This window comes from Drosophila subobscura, chromosome O (genome assembly GCF_008121235.1).
Source record: "Drosophila subobscura isolate 14011-0131.10 chromosome O, UCBerk_Dsub_1.0, whole genome shotgun sequence".
Lineage (NCBI taxonomy): Eukaryota > Metazoa > Arthropoda > Insecta > Diptera > Drosophilidae > Drosophila > Drosophila subobscura.
In genome coordinates, this window is record NC_048533.1 from 17,747,621 (window position 1) to 17,766,037 (window position 18,417).

An 18,417-nucleotide genomic window follows, 5' to 3' on the forward strand; every position below is an offset into this window, starting at 1 on the left:
TTTGGCAGTTTGTGAATGTTACGCTCTACCCTTTGCCGTGATTAATGACTTTTGAATCCTGCCTGGTGTGGTGCCTGCCTATCTTTTGTACCAAAAACTGTGCATCCTCCCACTCTTTTGGTTTTGTTTTTTTTGTGGAAACTTTGATTTTGTGATGGAGGCTGACATTGTCTGGATGTTGGATTGAAATTTATTTCTCAATTACATGGCAGACGACAGTTTTGTCGACGAGGCCGTTGAAAATTGCAAACAGAATGCAAAGTGCAGATCCCGATGCGATCCCCCGTCTCAGCATTGGAGTCGTGTCGCATCCCTGAACCGAACCGAGAGTGTGGACCATATATTTAAGCATCTGAGTGCTGTGCTGCTGGAACATCTGGTAATTGTTAAATCGCGCACAAAAATGCCTCCCTTTGTTCATAATCTTTGTGCTTCTGGTGTTCGTTTTGCAATTTGCAAATTTCTGTACGAGCCTGCACTTGGCTTTGGGGCTGTGATCGATCACATTTTAATGGATCCAGCTGCATCCCAATCTGCCTAATGGGAGCCACTCACTCATCTCCATGTCCACATAGTCCATCGCCTCAGCCTCATCCTCATCCTCCTCATGTCGCTGGGCCTGGACACAGCCAAAGAGGCGACAACTGCCCTTCGCAGGCATATTTCACTTTGATTTCTTGTTTCAATTATCTTTCAAAATATAATCCGCACAAGTATGATCAGTGAAACAGAAAAATTTAAATTTTACGCGCCACAAACCGCCTCGAACATTGCGCTAATTGTCGTCGCTGCAGCCACATTTCGAATGGAACTGTCCGCACAGAGCCAGCGAGCACAATCAGAGATGGCCTAGGATTATGCCATTAATTAATTGATTAAAATAAGCGCCACTGTTTTTGCCTCTGTGTGTGTTTGTGTGGGAAATATCTGGTTTAATTTAGTTTTGGCTTTAGCTTGGGATGGTGTCATGAAGAATATTCTTGAGGCCTATTCTGATTTCTGCAGACACATAAAAAGAGATTTATTTAATTGAGTAATCCAAAAGCTAAAGATAAAATCATCTAAGCGAATCCTCGAGGAATCTTCGGCATTATGTGGACCCTCCACAAATATTCCCACCATTCCGCGAATCCTCGTTTTATTGCTGCATGTTCCAAGTGGATGGCAGCCCCCATACATCCATCCATAGACTCGTATTCCTAAATAATTCATCAAAAATGTTCTTCTAAGTGAATTTGACTTATGCGCGCATGATTTTTATGATGATATGTGAAGCTCAAGGGAAGCGGGGGATGTCGCCTCTTCAGATGGGAAGGGGGACACAATTTGAATAAATGCCAGCCGCCAGCCGCCAAGCGATGGGTGACACTTTACTTCTTTTTAGCAACAGACATAAATCAACGAAAAGCGAAACAAAAACAGAGAAATACGAGTATAAATGCGGGATTAAATGGACTGCGGAACGTTGTCGGGGAGTCGGGTAGGGGAGTGCTATACAGGAGGGTAAGAAGAGGGTGCTATGGGGCAACCGGACGACACACAAATTAACCCTCCCCCTTTTTTTTCGGGGACAACAAATAACTCAAACAAAAATATATTGTGTGTGCATATGCCCGTAGAGAAAACATGTGTAGAGGAGACCAGTCCAGACCCCAGCATAATACCATTCGCCTCATTGGAACCCCATCTACCAGAGAAACACACACAAACACTTGTGTATGCATGTGTGTGTGTGTGTGTCTGTGTGTGCATTCACATAACAATTATCATTTAATTATGTCAACTGTAACTTAATTATGCGCATACAATATCTTTTAATTTGAGGCCAGTTCTTCCTTTGGGTTTTGGTTAATTGTCCACTTCCTCTTGAGATTGCAGCATTCCTCTCCTCATTCGTTCACGCATTCCCCCCAATTATTCACTCAATTGGTCATAACATTTGCTTGAACCCGAGCTAAATCCTTTCTCAAGAGAAGATTGTTCTTAACTGAAGTTAAATCTGGATCTTGGCAGATATTAAAATTCTAATGGAGACATTTACTTATATTTCTCATATTTAGATATTTGCCATAAGTCTGCGCCTGATCTCACGCATCAACTCTTTGCTTGAAGCTGCCCGGCTCTGTTCTAAATCTAATTTTTCACATCAAGATTTGTATTAATTTAGATTTAGTTCACACTAGGCATTACTCATAAATGGTTTAAATTGTTTTTAGTTCTAGTTTCGTGGCCCCTGGGCATGAATCTGGCAGTTCCACTGTCCCACAGTTCTCCATCCACCGCTGATGTTCGTTAAATGGAAATTGTTGTTCTCATTGTCTCCGAAAGGGATCGCTCTCTCTGTCTCTGGCTGTGTGTGAGAATATTTGACAGCTGGACATTGGTCATGGGTCGAATGGGGGAGGGAGAGCGAGAGCGAGAGATGGGGGTATACTTATGGGGATGGATGGATGGTCAGTCAGTCACAACGATTATAAATGACATTGTATCTGTCTCTCGCTCACTGAATGGACCTGCATCTCCGAATTCTGGTGGCAATCTGTGCTCGGGATTTGGGTTCGCGGGAGGTCACAGATTTGGAACGAATTCTGTAATAATTGCAGTGCCCTGAAGGAGAAGGAAAGTGATTGAAGTGCTCTACACGAAAGTTTTCAAAGAACTTCTTCCGAAAGTTCTCCCCCACTGAAATCTCTGAAATCTCCTTCGCTGTTGACCCAGTAAATGGTGGAATTTATGTACTCATTGAAACGTCTAATAATGCAAACATTTAAAAACACATCATAAAATGTTGCATCCACATAATGGTTCTTTCCACCCAAGGAATTTCCAGCTAAAAGCAAACATAAACAAGAATTTTGAAATTCACTTTTCGGCCCTAAAAACAGCAAAAGAGCCAAATCTACAAGCTACAAGCCACTACAGAAATGAGGCATCGAACAGTTTTCCAAGCCATAAACATAACGAAAACAAATGCCAGGGAGTAGGAGTTGGTTGGGAGGTGGGGCACAGCATTTTCACGCTGCGTGCCGCGTCACGGATGGAGGGGAGAATGCGAGAGTACGTATCATGGAGAATTCCAGGCAGAGTTATAAACTTTATAGAGACTGAAATCGAAGCGAAGGAACAAGTGAAGTGAAGTGAACTCTGTCTGAATGGAAGTCGAGTGAAGGGAAGTTCATAAAATGCAAAAACAATTCCCGGCATTTAGTTGCATGAATAGTTAGATGGTGGCGTCTTCCCCCAAGCTCTGAATAATGCATAATGCATTTAAATGCAGTTCTGATACAACTGGGAGGTCCCCACCAGCAGGAGTGGGAGGAAAGTTTCTCTTCTCTGATGTTATTTTTGACGTTTTTGACATTAATGTTTTGTTATTCCCCGCGCTGTCGCTGTCATAAAAGGGCTTGTGGCAGAGACACAGACATGCGACTCTCACACACATGTTTTCGTGTGTAATTCTCGTACAAAAACAATGCTCCTCCCGACAACTCTTTTTACCCATCTATAAATATAGCTCCCAGATACATGTGGGCATATGTAAATGTGTGTGTATGTATGGGGGGATCTGGGAAAATTCGAGGTATTAGGGCATTGAATAATTGTGCAGCAGGTGTCAAATGTCTTGGCTCATCCGTCAAGCTGAACCCGATTCCTGGTGGACTAAATGCTTTCTTTTTTCTAGAAAATTGTAATTTTTCAACACAAAATATTAAAAATGCCATAAACAGAGAGCTCAAATTCGTGTTAAACTCAACATTTGTGGTCTTATCAAAGGGGGGAACACTCACTCACTCATCCACCAACACTCCCCTCTGCATGCCCCCTCAGATGTTGATTAATGATCGCCCCAGTTGGAAAAGCGACAACTTTGTCAAACACTTCATCGGAGGCATTCCAAATGTTTCGCTCTCTCCAAGGTACCTTCTGAGGTATAGCTGAGGTGTGTGGGAGCACCTATTTTTTAGAGGGGGATGGAAGCAGCTATTTATGTCACTTCGCCAGCCATTTCACTGATCTATGCATTCTGTGTGCCAATAAATGTCTTCATAAATTCCAACCCCCTCCCTCAGCTGGTGCCACACACCCATCAAGAGGAGGCGTCTCCTAATATAGTCATAAATATTTGGTTGGACGATTCCGGAACAATACTCTCACATCATTTGATGACTGTTTTTAATGGGATTTACTAGACATTTTCGGGAGGGTCTTTTATAAAAGAAAAGTGTAATTAAGGAAGTAATTTAAGGGTTCATTTTGTGCCTAGAAATATAATGAGATTTCTGGTCAGCTTTTTAAAGGAAAAATTAATTTATACGCATGACTTTCATTGGGGATTTCAACTTCTCTTAAACAACTAAATTACTCCAAAGTAATGGAAGCTTCAAGGTTAATTGACGTGAGTAAAATGCCCAAAAAACATAGTAAAAGCACTTGCCCGCATTTTGCTGAAGAGTGTAACGAGAGCACTTCTTCTTTTTCGTTTTTTTATTTGACGGAAAACGTAAAAAATCAAGCAACAGAAACAACAGAGACAACAATAATAACTTGACAATAATCGAGTCAAATTTTACGTTTCCGTTTATTAAACGAGTGTAAGGGAGTAAGAGAGAGAGAGCGTCAGAAATGTAAATACGTGTGTATGTGAGAGAGGGTGCGTGAGAGCGAGCGAGAGAGAAAGAGCACGCGCTGTATGCACATGTGTGTGTGCGTGTGTGTTGTTGTTTGTTTCCTGCATGCAATTTATGCTGCAAGCTTCGCTTTAAACAGTCTTCTATGAGGGATTTCCGGTGCGTGCGTCGCGAACACAAAACAAAACGAAAATGCGTGAAGAGCAGCGGCAAAGATTATGGCGGCAAATAATGATTATTTATGCATGGTGCGCAAAGATTATCGGAAAAATAAGTGAAGAAATAAATTACTTTTTATTTAAATATAAATTAAATTAATTTCTTTGCACATCATTGAACGTTATCTTGAAACAATTTTGTTTCTATGTTGTGAATATGAGACAAATATTCCTTCTGCTGCTGCTTCCTTCCATTCTTCTGCTTCTGCCGGGGGCACAATCAAAATGCAAATATTTATGCTGCTTGCCTGCGGCACCTGCTGTTGCATGTGGATCTCTGGGGGAACAAAGGGGAGGCTCTCTGTGTCTCCCCTCCTGTTCTTGCATTACCATCACGCACAGCCCTTTCAGTTCAATTCAATTTATAATTGCTGTTTGCTTTTTTTTTTGCTATTTTTATACGCAACCACAACAGAAAGGCTGAAGAAACCGAGGAAACACACGAGTAATATGAATACTTTTTGAAGCCTAGTCGTAGGGCACGCGCTATGGGTCCGTCCATCCGTCCGTCCGTCCCCTTCTTCTGGATGCACATCTGTGTTTTCAGGGGCAGCAGTGGCAGCTGCCTCGCCCACTCCCTCTCGGTTGCAGCTCCCCCTTAATTCACGGCTTGGGCCCCTACTTTTTATGTCTGGCTTTTCTTTTTCCGCTCTTTTCCGTTTCCCTGTCCATCTCTTTTTGTTAATAATTAGAAAAGAATGGGGGAGAAAACCCGAGTCTAGACTGTTTTAAACGGAAATTCAATCTGTGCTCTATTTTTGAAGCCGTGTCCCTCATCTGAGCGGAACACGTGCTGCAGCCAGGAGTCCGTGCCCCCCAGCCGAGAGAGTTTTATTCCAAAATTCAGACACGTTCGGGGAGCAACTCCATTGCATTATTCAAAAATCCTTTGATCACCATGCAAAAGGGATAACATTTAATTGACGAAACCCCCACTTGAGGAATCCCTTTATCCCTCTGCCCATGGAGAGTGCACTTCTACTTGAAGAACCTCTAAACGAGGTTGCATTGTCTGCATTTTAAGTGCGCGTTTGAACATTCCGCTCAAATCAGTTTACCATTTGCATGCCTTGGGTTTCTAATTGGTTTTTAGTGTTCCAAGAGGAGGCCAGAGCGTTCCGTAAGTATCGATAAAATATCTTCTTTGCCTGCTACTTACCGCAACAGAACGTTTCCATCTCAATGTTTTCCACTTGTAGCAGCATTTTGTTTTTATTTCACAGCACCAGTCACCAAGCACACAAATCAAATCATTATCAATGATCACAGAAATATTATTTCAAACTGTTCTGAGGAGTTCTTTAGTTTTCCAATGCGCATGCGCAACGCTCCAAACGTCAAGCTGCCACAGTCCTTCAATTTCGACTGGCAAAAGCTTGAGTCTTGGCTTGGCTTTGGGCCTTCCTAGCCATTCGAAATGCCAAGAATATCAATGAGCTCTCTCTCTCCCCATTGCTTCTCTCTTTCTGTCTTTTGCACACTCTCTGTGCACCTCTCTTTCGTGGATAAACAATGCAGTGGAAGATTATAAAATAATAAAAGTCAACGCTGTTTCTGTTGTTGTACGTGCCCGTGACGTTTAATCAACGCATTGTCCATTTTTAATAAGGAGCCCGTACCCCTCCTCCTCATCCAGTGCCGGGCCATAAACGGAATTATGGCATTTTAAGCGATCAACAGAGATCTGTGATTGCTTTTTGTCGCTAGCTATCCCCAACAACAGCCGTACATAAATCCCCAACAACCCCTTCGAGCCATATGTGGCGTTGCCCAACAGTTAGGAACGCAAAAAATTAACAATAAATAATAACTATAATTTTTATAGCCATTTAAATGGCAACAACATAAACTCCAGAAAAGGAAAACAGCACAAAAAATATACCAAATAAAATTGATAATAATTATAAATGGGCCAAATAAATGTGATATTGTTTCTTGTAAGAGAAGAAAGGCTTAGAAAGGATTAGAATTGACTTGGGCAAACTATTTCCCAAGAAGTTTCTACAGAGGAAGCAGCTTATTTGTGAGGAATTGAGTTCTAAGAAGCAGAATTTCTGCAGAATTATTAATAGAGAATAATCCATAAAATATGTATACTCCAAAGCAACCAGGATATTCCATCTACCGGAGTGTCCATCTCTTAAATAGTCACAGACAGCCACACGCCCCAACAAGAAGCAAAAGGAAACTTCCCAAAACTGAAACGTGAGCAAAATTCAAGTTGTTTTAGGTACTTATTATCCTACCAAAAATTATGTTAATTAACTTGTCGTTTGCTGAAAAACTTTGGTTAGTATTTATGAATGCAACAGGTGTGGAGGCAGACATTTTGGTCCCTCAATAGGATACTTCGGGCTGTTTGATATGCGCAGAGGCAGCAGACAACAGACCCCAAGCGAGAGGGGTCTAGGGAAGTGTATTGAACCCCCGAATGGATGGCTACGAGTATGAGGCGTACAGGAGCCCCTGTGTAATCGGATGAGCAGATGTTCCAAGAATTGAAAACAGAAGCCAGACACAGCAAGCAGATGATTGGGGGAGCAAGATGCATAAACAAGTGCAACGAGAAGCAGAACCGCCATAAGAGGAAAATGTAGTAGAATTTTCCGCTTCTGTTGCTGCTACTCTTTCTGACGTTTCTGACCTCAAATCACCTGCCACATTCCACAGCCACTGGGAGCAATTAAAACTGTGTAAAAAATTGATAAATGGCATATTGCCACGAGGGGGGGCTGGTATCTCCATATACTCGTACCTCGTTTTATAAACTGAAGTACGAGTAAACTTATGGGGAAACGGCACACACACAAAATAAAGAAAAGAGCAGAACCATGGCCAAAGTAAACAGCAAAGTTGTGGAGGAGCTGCTGCTGCTGCTGCTGCTTCTTTGATGTATTCACTGTTTGTGCTGCCAATTTGTGAATACAAAGAGGGAGGGGATGGAGAAGGAGGAGTACCAAATTTGGCCAAACGCTTGACTGGCACGCGCCATATGCTAAACAGTTGGACTCCACTGTCCCCCAGTGGGTGGGTGATGGCTCGCTACTCCACCTTCCCTTCCTTTTATGCTTCCGTGCCATTAACACGTTTGAGAAGCGAGACCACAAAGCCAAAGACCCGATGTCTGTGCCATCAATTATGCAAAGTTCCGTTTCATATTGGATGTGCAGTTTTTCCAATTCCAATTCCAAATGCCACACCCCACATCGAGTGTCCCCACTCCAATTGGTTTATTGACTTCTGAATGGAGGAGACTCCCTTTTCCGTTTGCTTCAGCATTTGTTGCCAGCATAAAATAATATTGCTGCAATTTCCATTGTTGCCATATTGAAAAGCAGGCGGAAATGTATGTCTTTCCTCATTAACATACGACCACTGCTGCAGCAAGCATTTTGCCCGGGGGGGAAGTGCATTGGAACACCCACAAATATGGCAAAGTTTTCGTTTGTTTTTCCTCGTCCATCATTTAAGGTGTTACAACGGAATTGCATGTGGGTGTTGTGGGTTAATTGCCCCGAGGCCCCAAGTGCTTGGCTCTGATTGAATGGAATTGTTCAGATTTCCATATAAGGAGCAGCACAAAATAGATTGCCATAGCGCAAAAGGAGGTCAAATCAAATGGGGATTAATGGGAATAAATAAATGATAATTTAGTTGATTAATAAGGCAAGGGAAATACGCTATGCTCAGGTGCGATTTGGCTTTCAAGGAAGTACAAGTATCCATTAAAGTAGCTGAATAAACATCAGAAATGGAGTAGAGTGTATCAAGTGCTGCTTAATATTCTCTTCGGGACCCCAAAAAAAAAACCACTCAAACACTCACCTAGAAGCCATTTCAAGTGGCTCTCTTGGAGATAATCTTTCTGGGATTATCAGTCACTCCAAAAGTCTTAAATCATATCAAGAGTATTATCCATCACACATATCTCAATGTCAAGAAAAGGGAAACCTTGAAAACGTTTTGATGAATACAAAATGATCGTGCCAAGAAGAAGTCCAGTCCTGACTGGATCATAAACCATAAACTGGCGACGATAACTGGGGAGGATACCTACTATATACCCGTACGATACATTGTATGCATTTGTGTATGTGGGATGGAGGCAGATGTTGCCGCGTGTATTCCCATATTCTACTGGAATCTGGCATGCAGCGGCCCGCCTCAGTGGCATACATCATGGCGTGGAGGACTGTCAATGTCAGGCCAGTCACAAATGTCAGTCAGCGTCGCCTCATTACGATCCCCAGCGCAAAAACCAACAGAAACAGAAAGAGAAGCCCCGAGGTGGAGGCGAAAGCGGAGGTGGAGTCGGCGTCTCTCTGGCGACTCTCTGGCGACAATCGATCCACCAACAAAACCCCCGATTACAATTATCACTTGGTTAAACATTGCAATGTTGTTAAATGCAGCAAGTGAGGCTTGGAAGCGGCCCAGGGGCGAGTGCGAGAGTTCAGATCGATGGCGCCTGCCGGGCAGCAGGCAAACAGAGGAGCAAACGAGTCGCTTAATATGCAAACGTGATGCAAAGCTTCGAGGTAGAGGCTGTTCGGGAGGGTAGCTCTGGACTGACAGCCGCCAAAGTGCAAAAATGCGAACGCGAATCGAGGGCAGGGAACACAATTTGCCAAACACTTTGTCTTTGTCTCTGTCAATGCCAGGGCAAAGCGGTAGAGAGCAGAGAATATTTGAGCGGGTATATTAGGCTACAGGGAAAGCAGTTGACTATCCAATTTCTGCTTGTTTAATTTCTAACATGAATAAAAATATTGTGACGACTTACCTCTTCGTCGGTGCGAGGTGCCGCGGAATTTGTTGGGCGAATGGACGGGCGGCCGTGGAGCCATCATGCTGGGCACCTCATCCGGTGAGCCCAGGCCCATCGATGTGCCTGTGTTCTGGCGCTGACGATCGCCCTGATGCTGCGACCAATTCCCAAAGGAATGGCGTCGGGCTCCTCCTCCTCCGCCGCCGCCACTTGGCAGCGTGTGATGGCGATGGGACTTGCTGCTAAAATAAGTAATGGAATGGAATGGCGAGGCGGTATGGCAACGATTAGCATGGAGTCAAACTGTCAACAGCTGCACGGCAAAAACACATCCTGTCACCGGCAGGCACCCTAACCCCATCCCCAACCCCATTCCTATCCAGATCTTGATCACTCACCTTGTTGGCGATGTCAGCGGATTGAAGACCTCGTCGTGGTCGTTGCCTCCCGCTCCGGGGCACTGGGAGCTGTGCGTCTCATTGCAGGAGCCGAGGCGTTCGCGGAACTCCCGCGACTCCGAGTGTGAATTGGACGATCGCTGGCGGTACATCTGCTGCATCGGCTGCAGTTCAAACGATTGCTAATGGGAAAGCGGAAGAGGGCGGAACGTTAGACAAACACTCGACAGGAAGTGGCAGTGGAAGATATTTGTATGTACTATGTTGCAGATTCTCCAGATAAACCAGAAATCAACTCCAACTCCCATCCGATCTACACTTACTTGCGAGAAGCCGCCCAGGGAGTTGAAGCTGCCGCGCGGACTGCCAAAGGCCATGGTGGCCGTTGTGTCGAGATTGGCGGATGTGATCAGACGCATCTGTTCCGGATTGGACACCACCATGGGCCGAGGGCTGCTGCTGCCCTTCGAATTGCGCCGCTTGAACAGCGAGAAGCCCCTGCTGGACGACTGCGAGTCGGGTGTCCGAGGGGATTTGGTGTCATTGCAGAAATAATACGGATTATCTGTGGGTTAGAGAGTTGGTTTTTGGGGGGTTTACATTAAAAAATTATATATATTAGATTGCTCCTTCCTAGCACATAATCATACTAATATTATTTCTTATACATATGACCCAAAATTGTACCTGAGAAAAAAGTGTTTGTGTTATCCACAGTGACAAACATCTTGAGATCCTGTGTGCAGTGTGCACTGCCTTGAAGTTTGGTCTATTTGGTACTCCCTACAATGTCTCTTCCACAATTTACTGCCTTGCTGTGTGAGGCATCGGTTACTTTCACTACTGCGCATGCGCACGCGCCAAAAGTCGCACAAAAGACGCGCAAAAGTCGCGTAAAAGTTCCAAACAAAAACGAATGATGAGTGCCAAAAATGGCAAAACTCCCGTGAATTTCACTGTGTCCGTTTGACTGATTGATTGATTGATAAACGCGGCAAACTCAAGTATCGTAAATTTCAATTCAAAATTGATGTTATATCAAATTTGTGTTTGTTTTCCGATTTGGGACTGGACTTGCTCGCTATTTGAGAAGTTTCAGTGGAGGCGCAACGCGTGCTTCTTCATTGACATCCCGAAACTGAATAAATTCTAAAACTTCAACGAGAACAAAACACTGCGCTGCCGCCTTCCTCTGTCCGCTGCCTCTGGACTGCTCTTCCACTGCTTTCCTCTGCTCTGCCACTGCTTTTCGGTTTTGGTTTTTATTTTCCATGCACTGCTTCTACTTCAATTCCATCAACGCGCGCCATGCCACGCACAGTGGAGCCATTTGCGCTATTTTGTGGTAAAAATTGAAAGAGATCTTGCCGCTCTACTCTACTTATAAAGCCATTGGATTGTAGAGATGGAGTTTGCTATTATTTTGCACATGAATTTAGAATTATATTCAAATTTTTATTAATCATCTGCGCAAACAAAAATCACAAACTATGCACTAGCATAAGTTCAAATCACTTATTGTTTCAACTTTTGACATTACTTCCCTACATTCATAACAAGTTTTTTATGCAAACGTCCCACTGTACGCCGCAACGCAGTCGAAGAAGCAGCGCAGTAGTACCAGCAGCAGCAGCAGCAGCAGCATAAAAACAATCAGCCCTCTCGCTCGCACACTTACGCACATAAATACCCACACACACACACACACACACACACGCATACGAGATCAGTGTTTTAATATGGTTGCCACATTGCCTTACGTTGCGCCTTGCACCCACTCACAACACAGCGTCGATTCGTGTCCTCTGCCACCGGGCTCGCTCTGCCTGTCGCAGGGGAAAACTCCATAGAGAAGGGAAAAACAAAACTCTATGGCGAAGGGAAACTCACTTTTCCTGACACACACACTGTTCCTCCTGTTGTTGTTGTACCTGCGCATGTTTTTCATTTGCGTGCGTTTTTCGCATGATCAAATTATCATCGCCCTCGTCTTCGTCTCCGCCATCGCCTTTGTATGTTTTCATGATTTGGATTCCCATTCCCCTCCTGCCGCTGCAACTATCCCATGCCTCAATGTACCGTCATGAATTTTTGATGAGTTCCGATAGGTAAAGTATCAGAAATAGAAGTCCCAGCGAACTCCACTCCCCGTTTAGTATTCCCCACGTCTTATCAGTGTCAAAGTTTGAATTTCTATGCCGCGTGTTGTCTGTGGTTGGGTTCTCTTTCTAGTTCTCGGTCTCGGTCTCTTGGTCTCATGATTCGATGATGTTTTCTGTCATTTGTTGAAGGAAACATTTATGATTTTGTTTCGGTTGGTTTTTTAGAATATTCCCAAGACCATGAGAACTGGTAGGGAATAGTGTGAGAAAGCGAGTTGGAGAATAAAATAAAATAGAAATGGAAGAAGAGCACGTTATATGGTTAAACTATCTCTCTTCTTGCATTCATATTTTCAGTTCAAAAACAAATGTCGCCGAATTTTTTGCCTACAGTCTCCCCGCTTAATGCACATGGAAATTGTCATCATTGATGGGTGCAGAGACCAGAGACCAGCGCCGAAAATAGAAGACCATAATAAAAGGCGACATATTCCCGGCACATTAAGGGGAAGCACAGGAACTGCAACTCGAGAGTGAGAGCATCAAAGGCCAACACGAACACCCATTAAAGAGTGCAGCAATTGTACTAAGGGAACGAACACATTTTCACTTTTGCCCAAAGGAAAACTGAAGTGGCAAAATGTGATCCGACTCCATGTGGTCTGTCTATGGAATTCCTAAGTGGACTCTGGGCCTCTCTGCACAGGGACTGGGCCAACAAACCCCGTCCAACAGCAGACAGATGCACTGCACATTGGGACCAATGGAAAACTCGTAAAAAGTAAAAAGAAATTGCACATTTCGTAGTCCATAAAGGCGAGAGGAGGGTTGCTCTTCGAGTGCCACTCCATGCGATGGGAGCAAGTGACACTGTATCTATGTGTCTCTGCTCTTTGTATCTGTGTGTGTGTGGCTGGTGGATGCAAATGATCTTGAACCGCATCTCGCCCTCGGGTACTTGCAGTCGATTGTTGTACTTGTGGAAATGCATTTGCCTGCACATAAATGTCAAATAGTTGTCTTCGCCAGCACGCTTCACGTGGCAGGGCACTCCTCTGGGACTGCTGCAGTCTGCAGTCTGATCGGGGAAGTGGGTTCTCTCTAGACGAGTCGTAAATCTGTAGTCGCTACTACTAGCTGTAACCTCTCTCCTTTGTCTAGTTAGAGCTCAAAGTGGAGCAGAGCAGCCTTGCTTGCCTCTGCTTTCCTTTCGGGCGCCATTTGTGGCACTCTCGCTGATTGTTCTATGGCGCTGACAGGTTAATTACTCTTTCTACCATTCCGTACAAGTATGTACATATGTACATATCCCTGAGGCATTGTTGTTCTCTAGGGTCAGTTTTGGCGTACTTTTATTGGTTGGGGCAAGAAGAGATTGAAATAGTTGGGTTGGGGTCATCAAATATCTTACGTGTGTCTTGACAAGAATATTCTGATTAAATTGTTTAAAAAAGTTTTACTCAAGAAAAGTAAGGATAAATATGATGTTTAAGCAAATATTTGGAAAACATATAAATACGTTTTTGAAGTTTCCATGAAAATATTTGAAATGCCAAAAATTTCCCATTTTAGATTTCTCAGTAGAGCGAAAATGTTCTCATAAATCTTGAAATATTTCATGCATGCTTTTAGATTATATTTCAATAGATTCTCTCACCAATGCATTGGTTCAACTATTACTGATACATTGTTGTACTTTTTCGGGCCGAACACGTAATTATAATTTAATTATAATCTGTGCTAATTATGCGCTTTATATCAACATATTAAGGCAATCTCAAACAAGTCATTATTTAGCCATAAAACCAATGGGTTTGATGGCTTTAAATGGCCCGAACAAATAATCAAACTTATAATAGTTGCAATCGAGTGGAAAGCCCGTGTAAGGAAAGTCTTTGGCCAAACAGGAAGCAGCCCAAAAGAGGGACTGGCAAAAGGGGAAAAGTGCGTAATTGTGAATTTTTGATTTGTTACATTGTTGTCGTAAATTGTGCTGCCATCGGCCTGACAAGACCTTCCTCAGTGGCACTCCCTATATTGCGTAGTTCAAATGTAAGAGGCAGGGGTTTGCTTGCACCATTCGGTTGCCACTTGCCACGAGGCGGAGGAATACTGCAGGAATATTGTTTGCAATGTTTTTATACACTTTCAGAGGGTTGGCATTACGATTTTGCAAGTACTTTGTGTGCATGACTATCCGAGATCGATTCGATCGTTCGGCTAGAGTATTCAACTCTTCGGATCTGGAAGATAACATTTCACTTTTGCTTATTATTTTTTTGAATCTAAATATTTCTCTCGTAGCATGCTCCTATTTACTCAGCCTTTTTTCATACGAATTCTGGGATAGTCATGTATTCATACGAATGCGTACCACCCGCTTCAGCATCTATTTTCCCGTCGATGGAATAGCATTTTTGAGTCATTTTATGTGCACTACGAGTTTTCCTTCACGTTCAATTGAAATGTTTTGTTTATTATTTTCCAGTTTTTATGATTTAACCCCAAAGAAGGGGCACACGCAGGCACACGGCGAACAAAAGCAACACGAGGGCACAAGAGACGTGGCGAGGGGAATGCGCTGCATGTCTGCCCGGAAGTTTGGCAACATGGCGCGACGTTGAATACAATCAGGAATACCGGGACCCCCACGATTCTTATTGTTATTATTATTAAAATTATTCATTCCCGTTTGTTGCAGGTGCACATGAGGGGTTCCACAGAAATCCATTTCCCCAAAAGATTTATCAAATTTAAATAATATTTTTATAGAATCAATAATGCGCTTGGGTTATAAAAAGTGCTGGAAATAAGCTAAACTAAGGCTCAAAGTAGAATTGAGACTCGTATCCTACACATATGTCAAATATGTTGTGTCAAACATCATTAATTTGTCGTTTGCTCAGTTTTCTTGAGTTATATTTATAAGCGATCATAAAAAGGGCTCTCGTGCAAGTCTTTGGATTTAAAAACCCATAAAATGCAGATCCAAAAGTGTTATTTTAGTTTCCCGAAAAGAAAAACAAAAGTCCATAAAATAGTTGTGAAGAGTTCCGCCCTCGGATTCAGATCTAAGAGCAGCGGAAGTAAAGTGCCCTGAAAATTGAGACGGGAACCCGAAAGGGACCACTCGACAAATTGAGGAAAAACAACTTGCGAAAAGGAGGATGCGACCAAGGATTTAGTAATTAAAAATTCCAAAACCGAAAACCAAATTTCGATAGTCCGCCCGATCGCGGCAAGGCACGGCACGTGTACTCCATGTTAATGCAGCGGCCACTCGAGAAAAATCCACAACGGAAATGCCAAAGAACAAGGAGATACGAGCATAGCCACATAAGAAAGGGATGTGTTTAGGAAGTGAAAGCAGGGGACAGCAGGGGAAGAAAGTGTGCGGGTGTGAGGTGAGAATCTCTCTACCTGGCATACACATTTGACGAGAAAAAGAGTGTGGGCGAGTGGATGGCTACTGGAAAAAGGTGTCGCAGATGCAATCAGAAATCAAATAAACACTTTTATGATCTTTGGTTTTATGGCATTTGAGTGTTGTATTTGTCGCTGCTTTGTGGTTGACATCCATGGAGCAGAGTAGTGGTGGGGGATACCTATGTTAACCCATTGTTGCCAATACTAAATGTTATTTATAAGAACTACCATGCCGAAAAGGTGTTTGGAAATGCATAAACGTCGCTCCACGTTCATAAATCCACGGGCCAGAGCCGCCACGGCAGCCGCCCAGACATCTGTTCAACAGATTTCAATTCCTCCGTCCGTCAGTCCGTCCGTTTGTTCGTCAGTGTCTTCTCCTCCTACGGACAGCTCTCTGGGCTTCGGGCAACAAAACAAATGTTTAATTATTTTCTTAATGGAAACTCGCACCGAGCACATGACAAGATTCCCTTCCGTGAAAAACGAAGAAAAAAACTTTAAAAAAAATAACTGCTGTAAACTCCATTACAATCCCTCGTGCCATGTCCATATACCACATCTGCATATATCCATATCCATGTCCATGTCCCTGTTTCCATCAGCATTCCCTGCTCCCCTGTGGAGCACGTGTCTTTTCTTTTTTTTAACAGCGAAACTCCCTAGAAGGAAAGCATGTACTAGGAAATCTTTGTGCGCAGTTGCTCGACGGCATCGGGATTCCATCCCCCAGTCTTGCAGATGACATAACTTTAGGGATGGATCCATTGTGGTTGCATTGAAGTTGAAGCCCGACCACAGGTTGATGTTAAATGTCAATTGGCATACCCTGGAGGATCAGTCGTGCATTAATTACACCATCGCCATCGCCTTCGCAACTTCACTCTCGATCTTCCCCCGTCGCAGTTCCATTTTCCACATTTTCTAGCTCCGCTGACGTTTATAATGATGCTGTTGATCTTGTAACGCTTTGCACTTAGGCTCGTCGTTTCTTTCAGTTTTTTTCTGTACGAACATCTATCTTGAGGCACACACGATCCCAGTACCAAATTTTGATTTATTTGGCTGTGACTGCACTTGTAATACGAGATCTTCGGAGGGGAGTACGGCCTAGGACGCGCAATTGAAGATGTTTCGGAGGCGCAAAGAATATTTTGGAGATCATTGAGTTTTTTTGGGTGGAGATTTGTATATTTGCATGCCAAATGTTAAGCTACGATAGGGAGAGAGATCTTTCAATATAGAATTCTTTTTAAATCTTTTAAATCTCAACAAATATTTATTTTCCCTCCGTGAACTCTGTGCTAATGGTTTATGATCTCCTACTCAAAATGCTGTGGGCATTTCCTCATATGTAGCTGTCGACATAAATTTTCATTGTTCCCACTTGCTTGACTTTGGAATTAGGAAAATGTTGCAGATCTGAATCTGGGGCCAGGCCACCATTCAGTCTGTCCCAACCCACACACTTTCCACTCCATCCATTTGGCTGCAAAGTCTCTCGAAACGCATCGTTGGATTTTCCTTTATAGAAATGTTGATCAACATTCCACCGAGGACTCTGTGTCTGGGGCTGCGGCAGCCCTAGACAGCTTCCCTGTTCCCTATTTGGTACACCCCATCCACCACTCCCACTCAGCACTCTGCGCTCCTGTTTTGCTATGATTATGAGGTGTGTAATTATAATTTTTACGCTCTTGTCGCTGGCCATGTAATTCAATTATGAAGAATCATTTGTAGCAGATGAATGTCTGGCGACATCTAATGTCTTTTGTGGTATTTTTAGCAAAGGGAAAGACTCTTGTCTGGGCGAAGGAGCCACAGGATGGCCGCACAAATGATTCGTTAAAGAAATTGAGACATGAAATAATCAACGACCGATACACCAGAGATATTCATCCGCTTAGGATGACATGAGAATTTGCGTAAATGGTGGCCGAGTGCCCACATGTCTGTGACGACAATCGAGACCGACCTCGAGGAGCAGCAACCAATTGGGGTCTGTGGTCCACTTTTACCCGATGTCTGACGGCTGCCTTAATAGATTTCTTTATCTTCTGCCGACTGCCAGGGCGAGGGGAGGCATGGAATGTTGGCGAAACAAAAGGCCCCGACCATTCCTTAAGCCTCAACAAGTGAAAATTAATTTGCGTAAATATTTACAGAGCGTATTTAATTATTATTTTAGGTGTGCCCTCGACTTAACAATGCATAAACGTATTGATCATCCATTCGATGACGTGCAAAGTGACTCAGAATTATTCAAAATTGTTGCAGTGTGGATTGTGTACGAATTTGGAATTAATTGCATCAAGAAATTATACGTATGTTGCACCATTAACCAGACATTTGCACATACATATGTACTTATTCGTCATATGTGCATATGGTCTATAATTGTTTTCCTTTACATGAATTCCTCCTCTAATCAGCCTTCGATGTTGCAAATATTTTCTAGGGATCTTTTCTGTGTAAGCCTTTTGTTTCAATCATTCTAAAATGGTTCTCTTAGCACCTTTTCTGTTACCTAGATTCGCTTACAAATGTGTCAATGAACTGAGGGAATCATAGCATCAGAAAACACTCCATCACAAAGCCTAACTACCAAGCATGGTGAATGAATGAATCGAGGAATTGAATGAATGTCCATAAAGCGAATAGCTCCCAAGCGAATATAAACAGAGAGTGCAATGAGTGCAATTAAAAAGCGCAAACAAACGACCGAGTGAATGAACGAATGAATGAACGAAATTCAATGCAGATTTAATGAATGATTTACATAGAGAGCGGCGACAAAAACTATTTATAAGAATGTTTCGTAGATGCGGGCAATGGACCACGACCAGGGGAGGGACTCCCATCCACTGTGCCATCACT

General features: G+C 43.2%; 1 protein-coding gene across 5 annotated transcripts in view; it reads right to left on the bottom strand.

The window, feature by feature from the left end:
• LOC117896821 (phosphoinositide 3-kinase adapter protein 1) overlaps positions 1–18,417 on the bottom strand; it is a 30,724-nt gene that overhangs the window by 4,820 nt on the left and 7,487 nt on the right. Inside the window, exons 1-4 of one of the 5 annotated variants that reach the window (XM_034805325.1) lie at positions 10,700–10,960; positions 10,336–10,577; positions 10,013–10,194; positions 9,630–9,853 (exon numbers count right to left, since the gene is read on the bottom strand). In XM_034805325.1, coding sequence (XP_034661216.1) covers positions 9,630–9,853; positions 10,013–10,194; positions 10,336–10,577; positions 10,700–10,739 — 688 coding nt within the window. In that variant the 5' untranslated portion in view covers positions 10,740–10,960. Of the gene's footprint in view, positions 1–555; positions 746–6,005; positions 6,144–9,629; positions 9,857–10,012; positions 10,195–10,335; positions 10,578–10,699; positions 10,961–18,417 lie in introns of those variants that run through there. The other 4 variants (XM_034805324.1, XM_034805326.1, XM_034805329.1 and 1 more) reach the window with 4 other exon arrangements.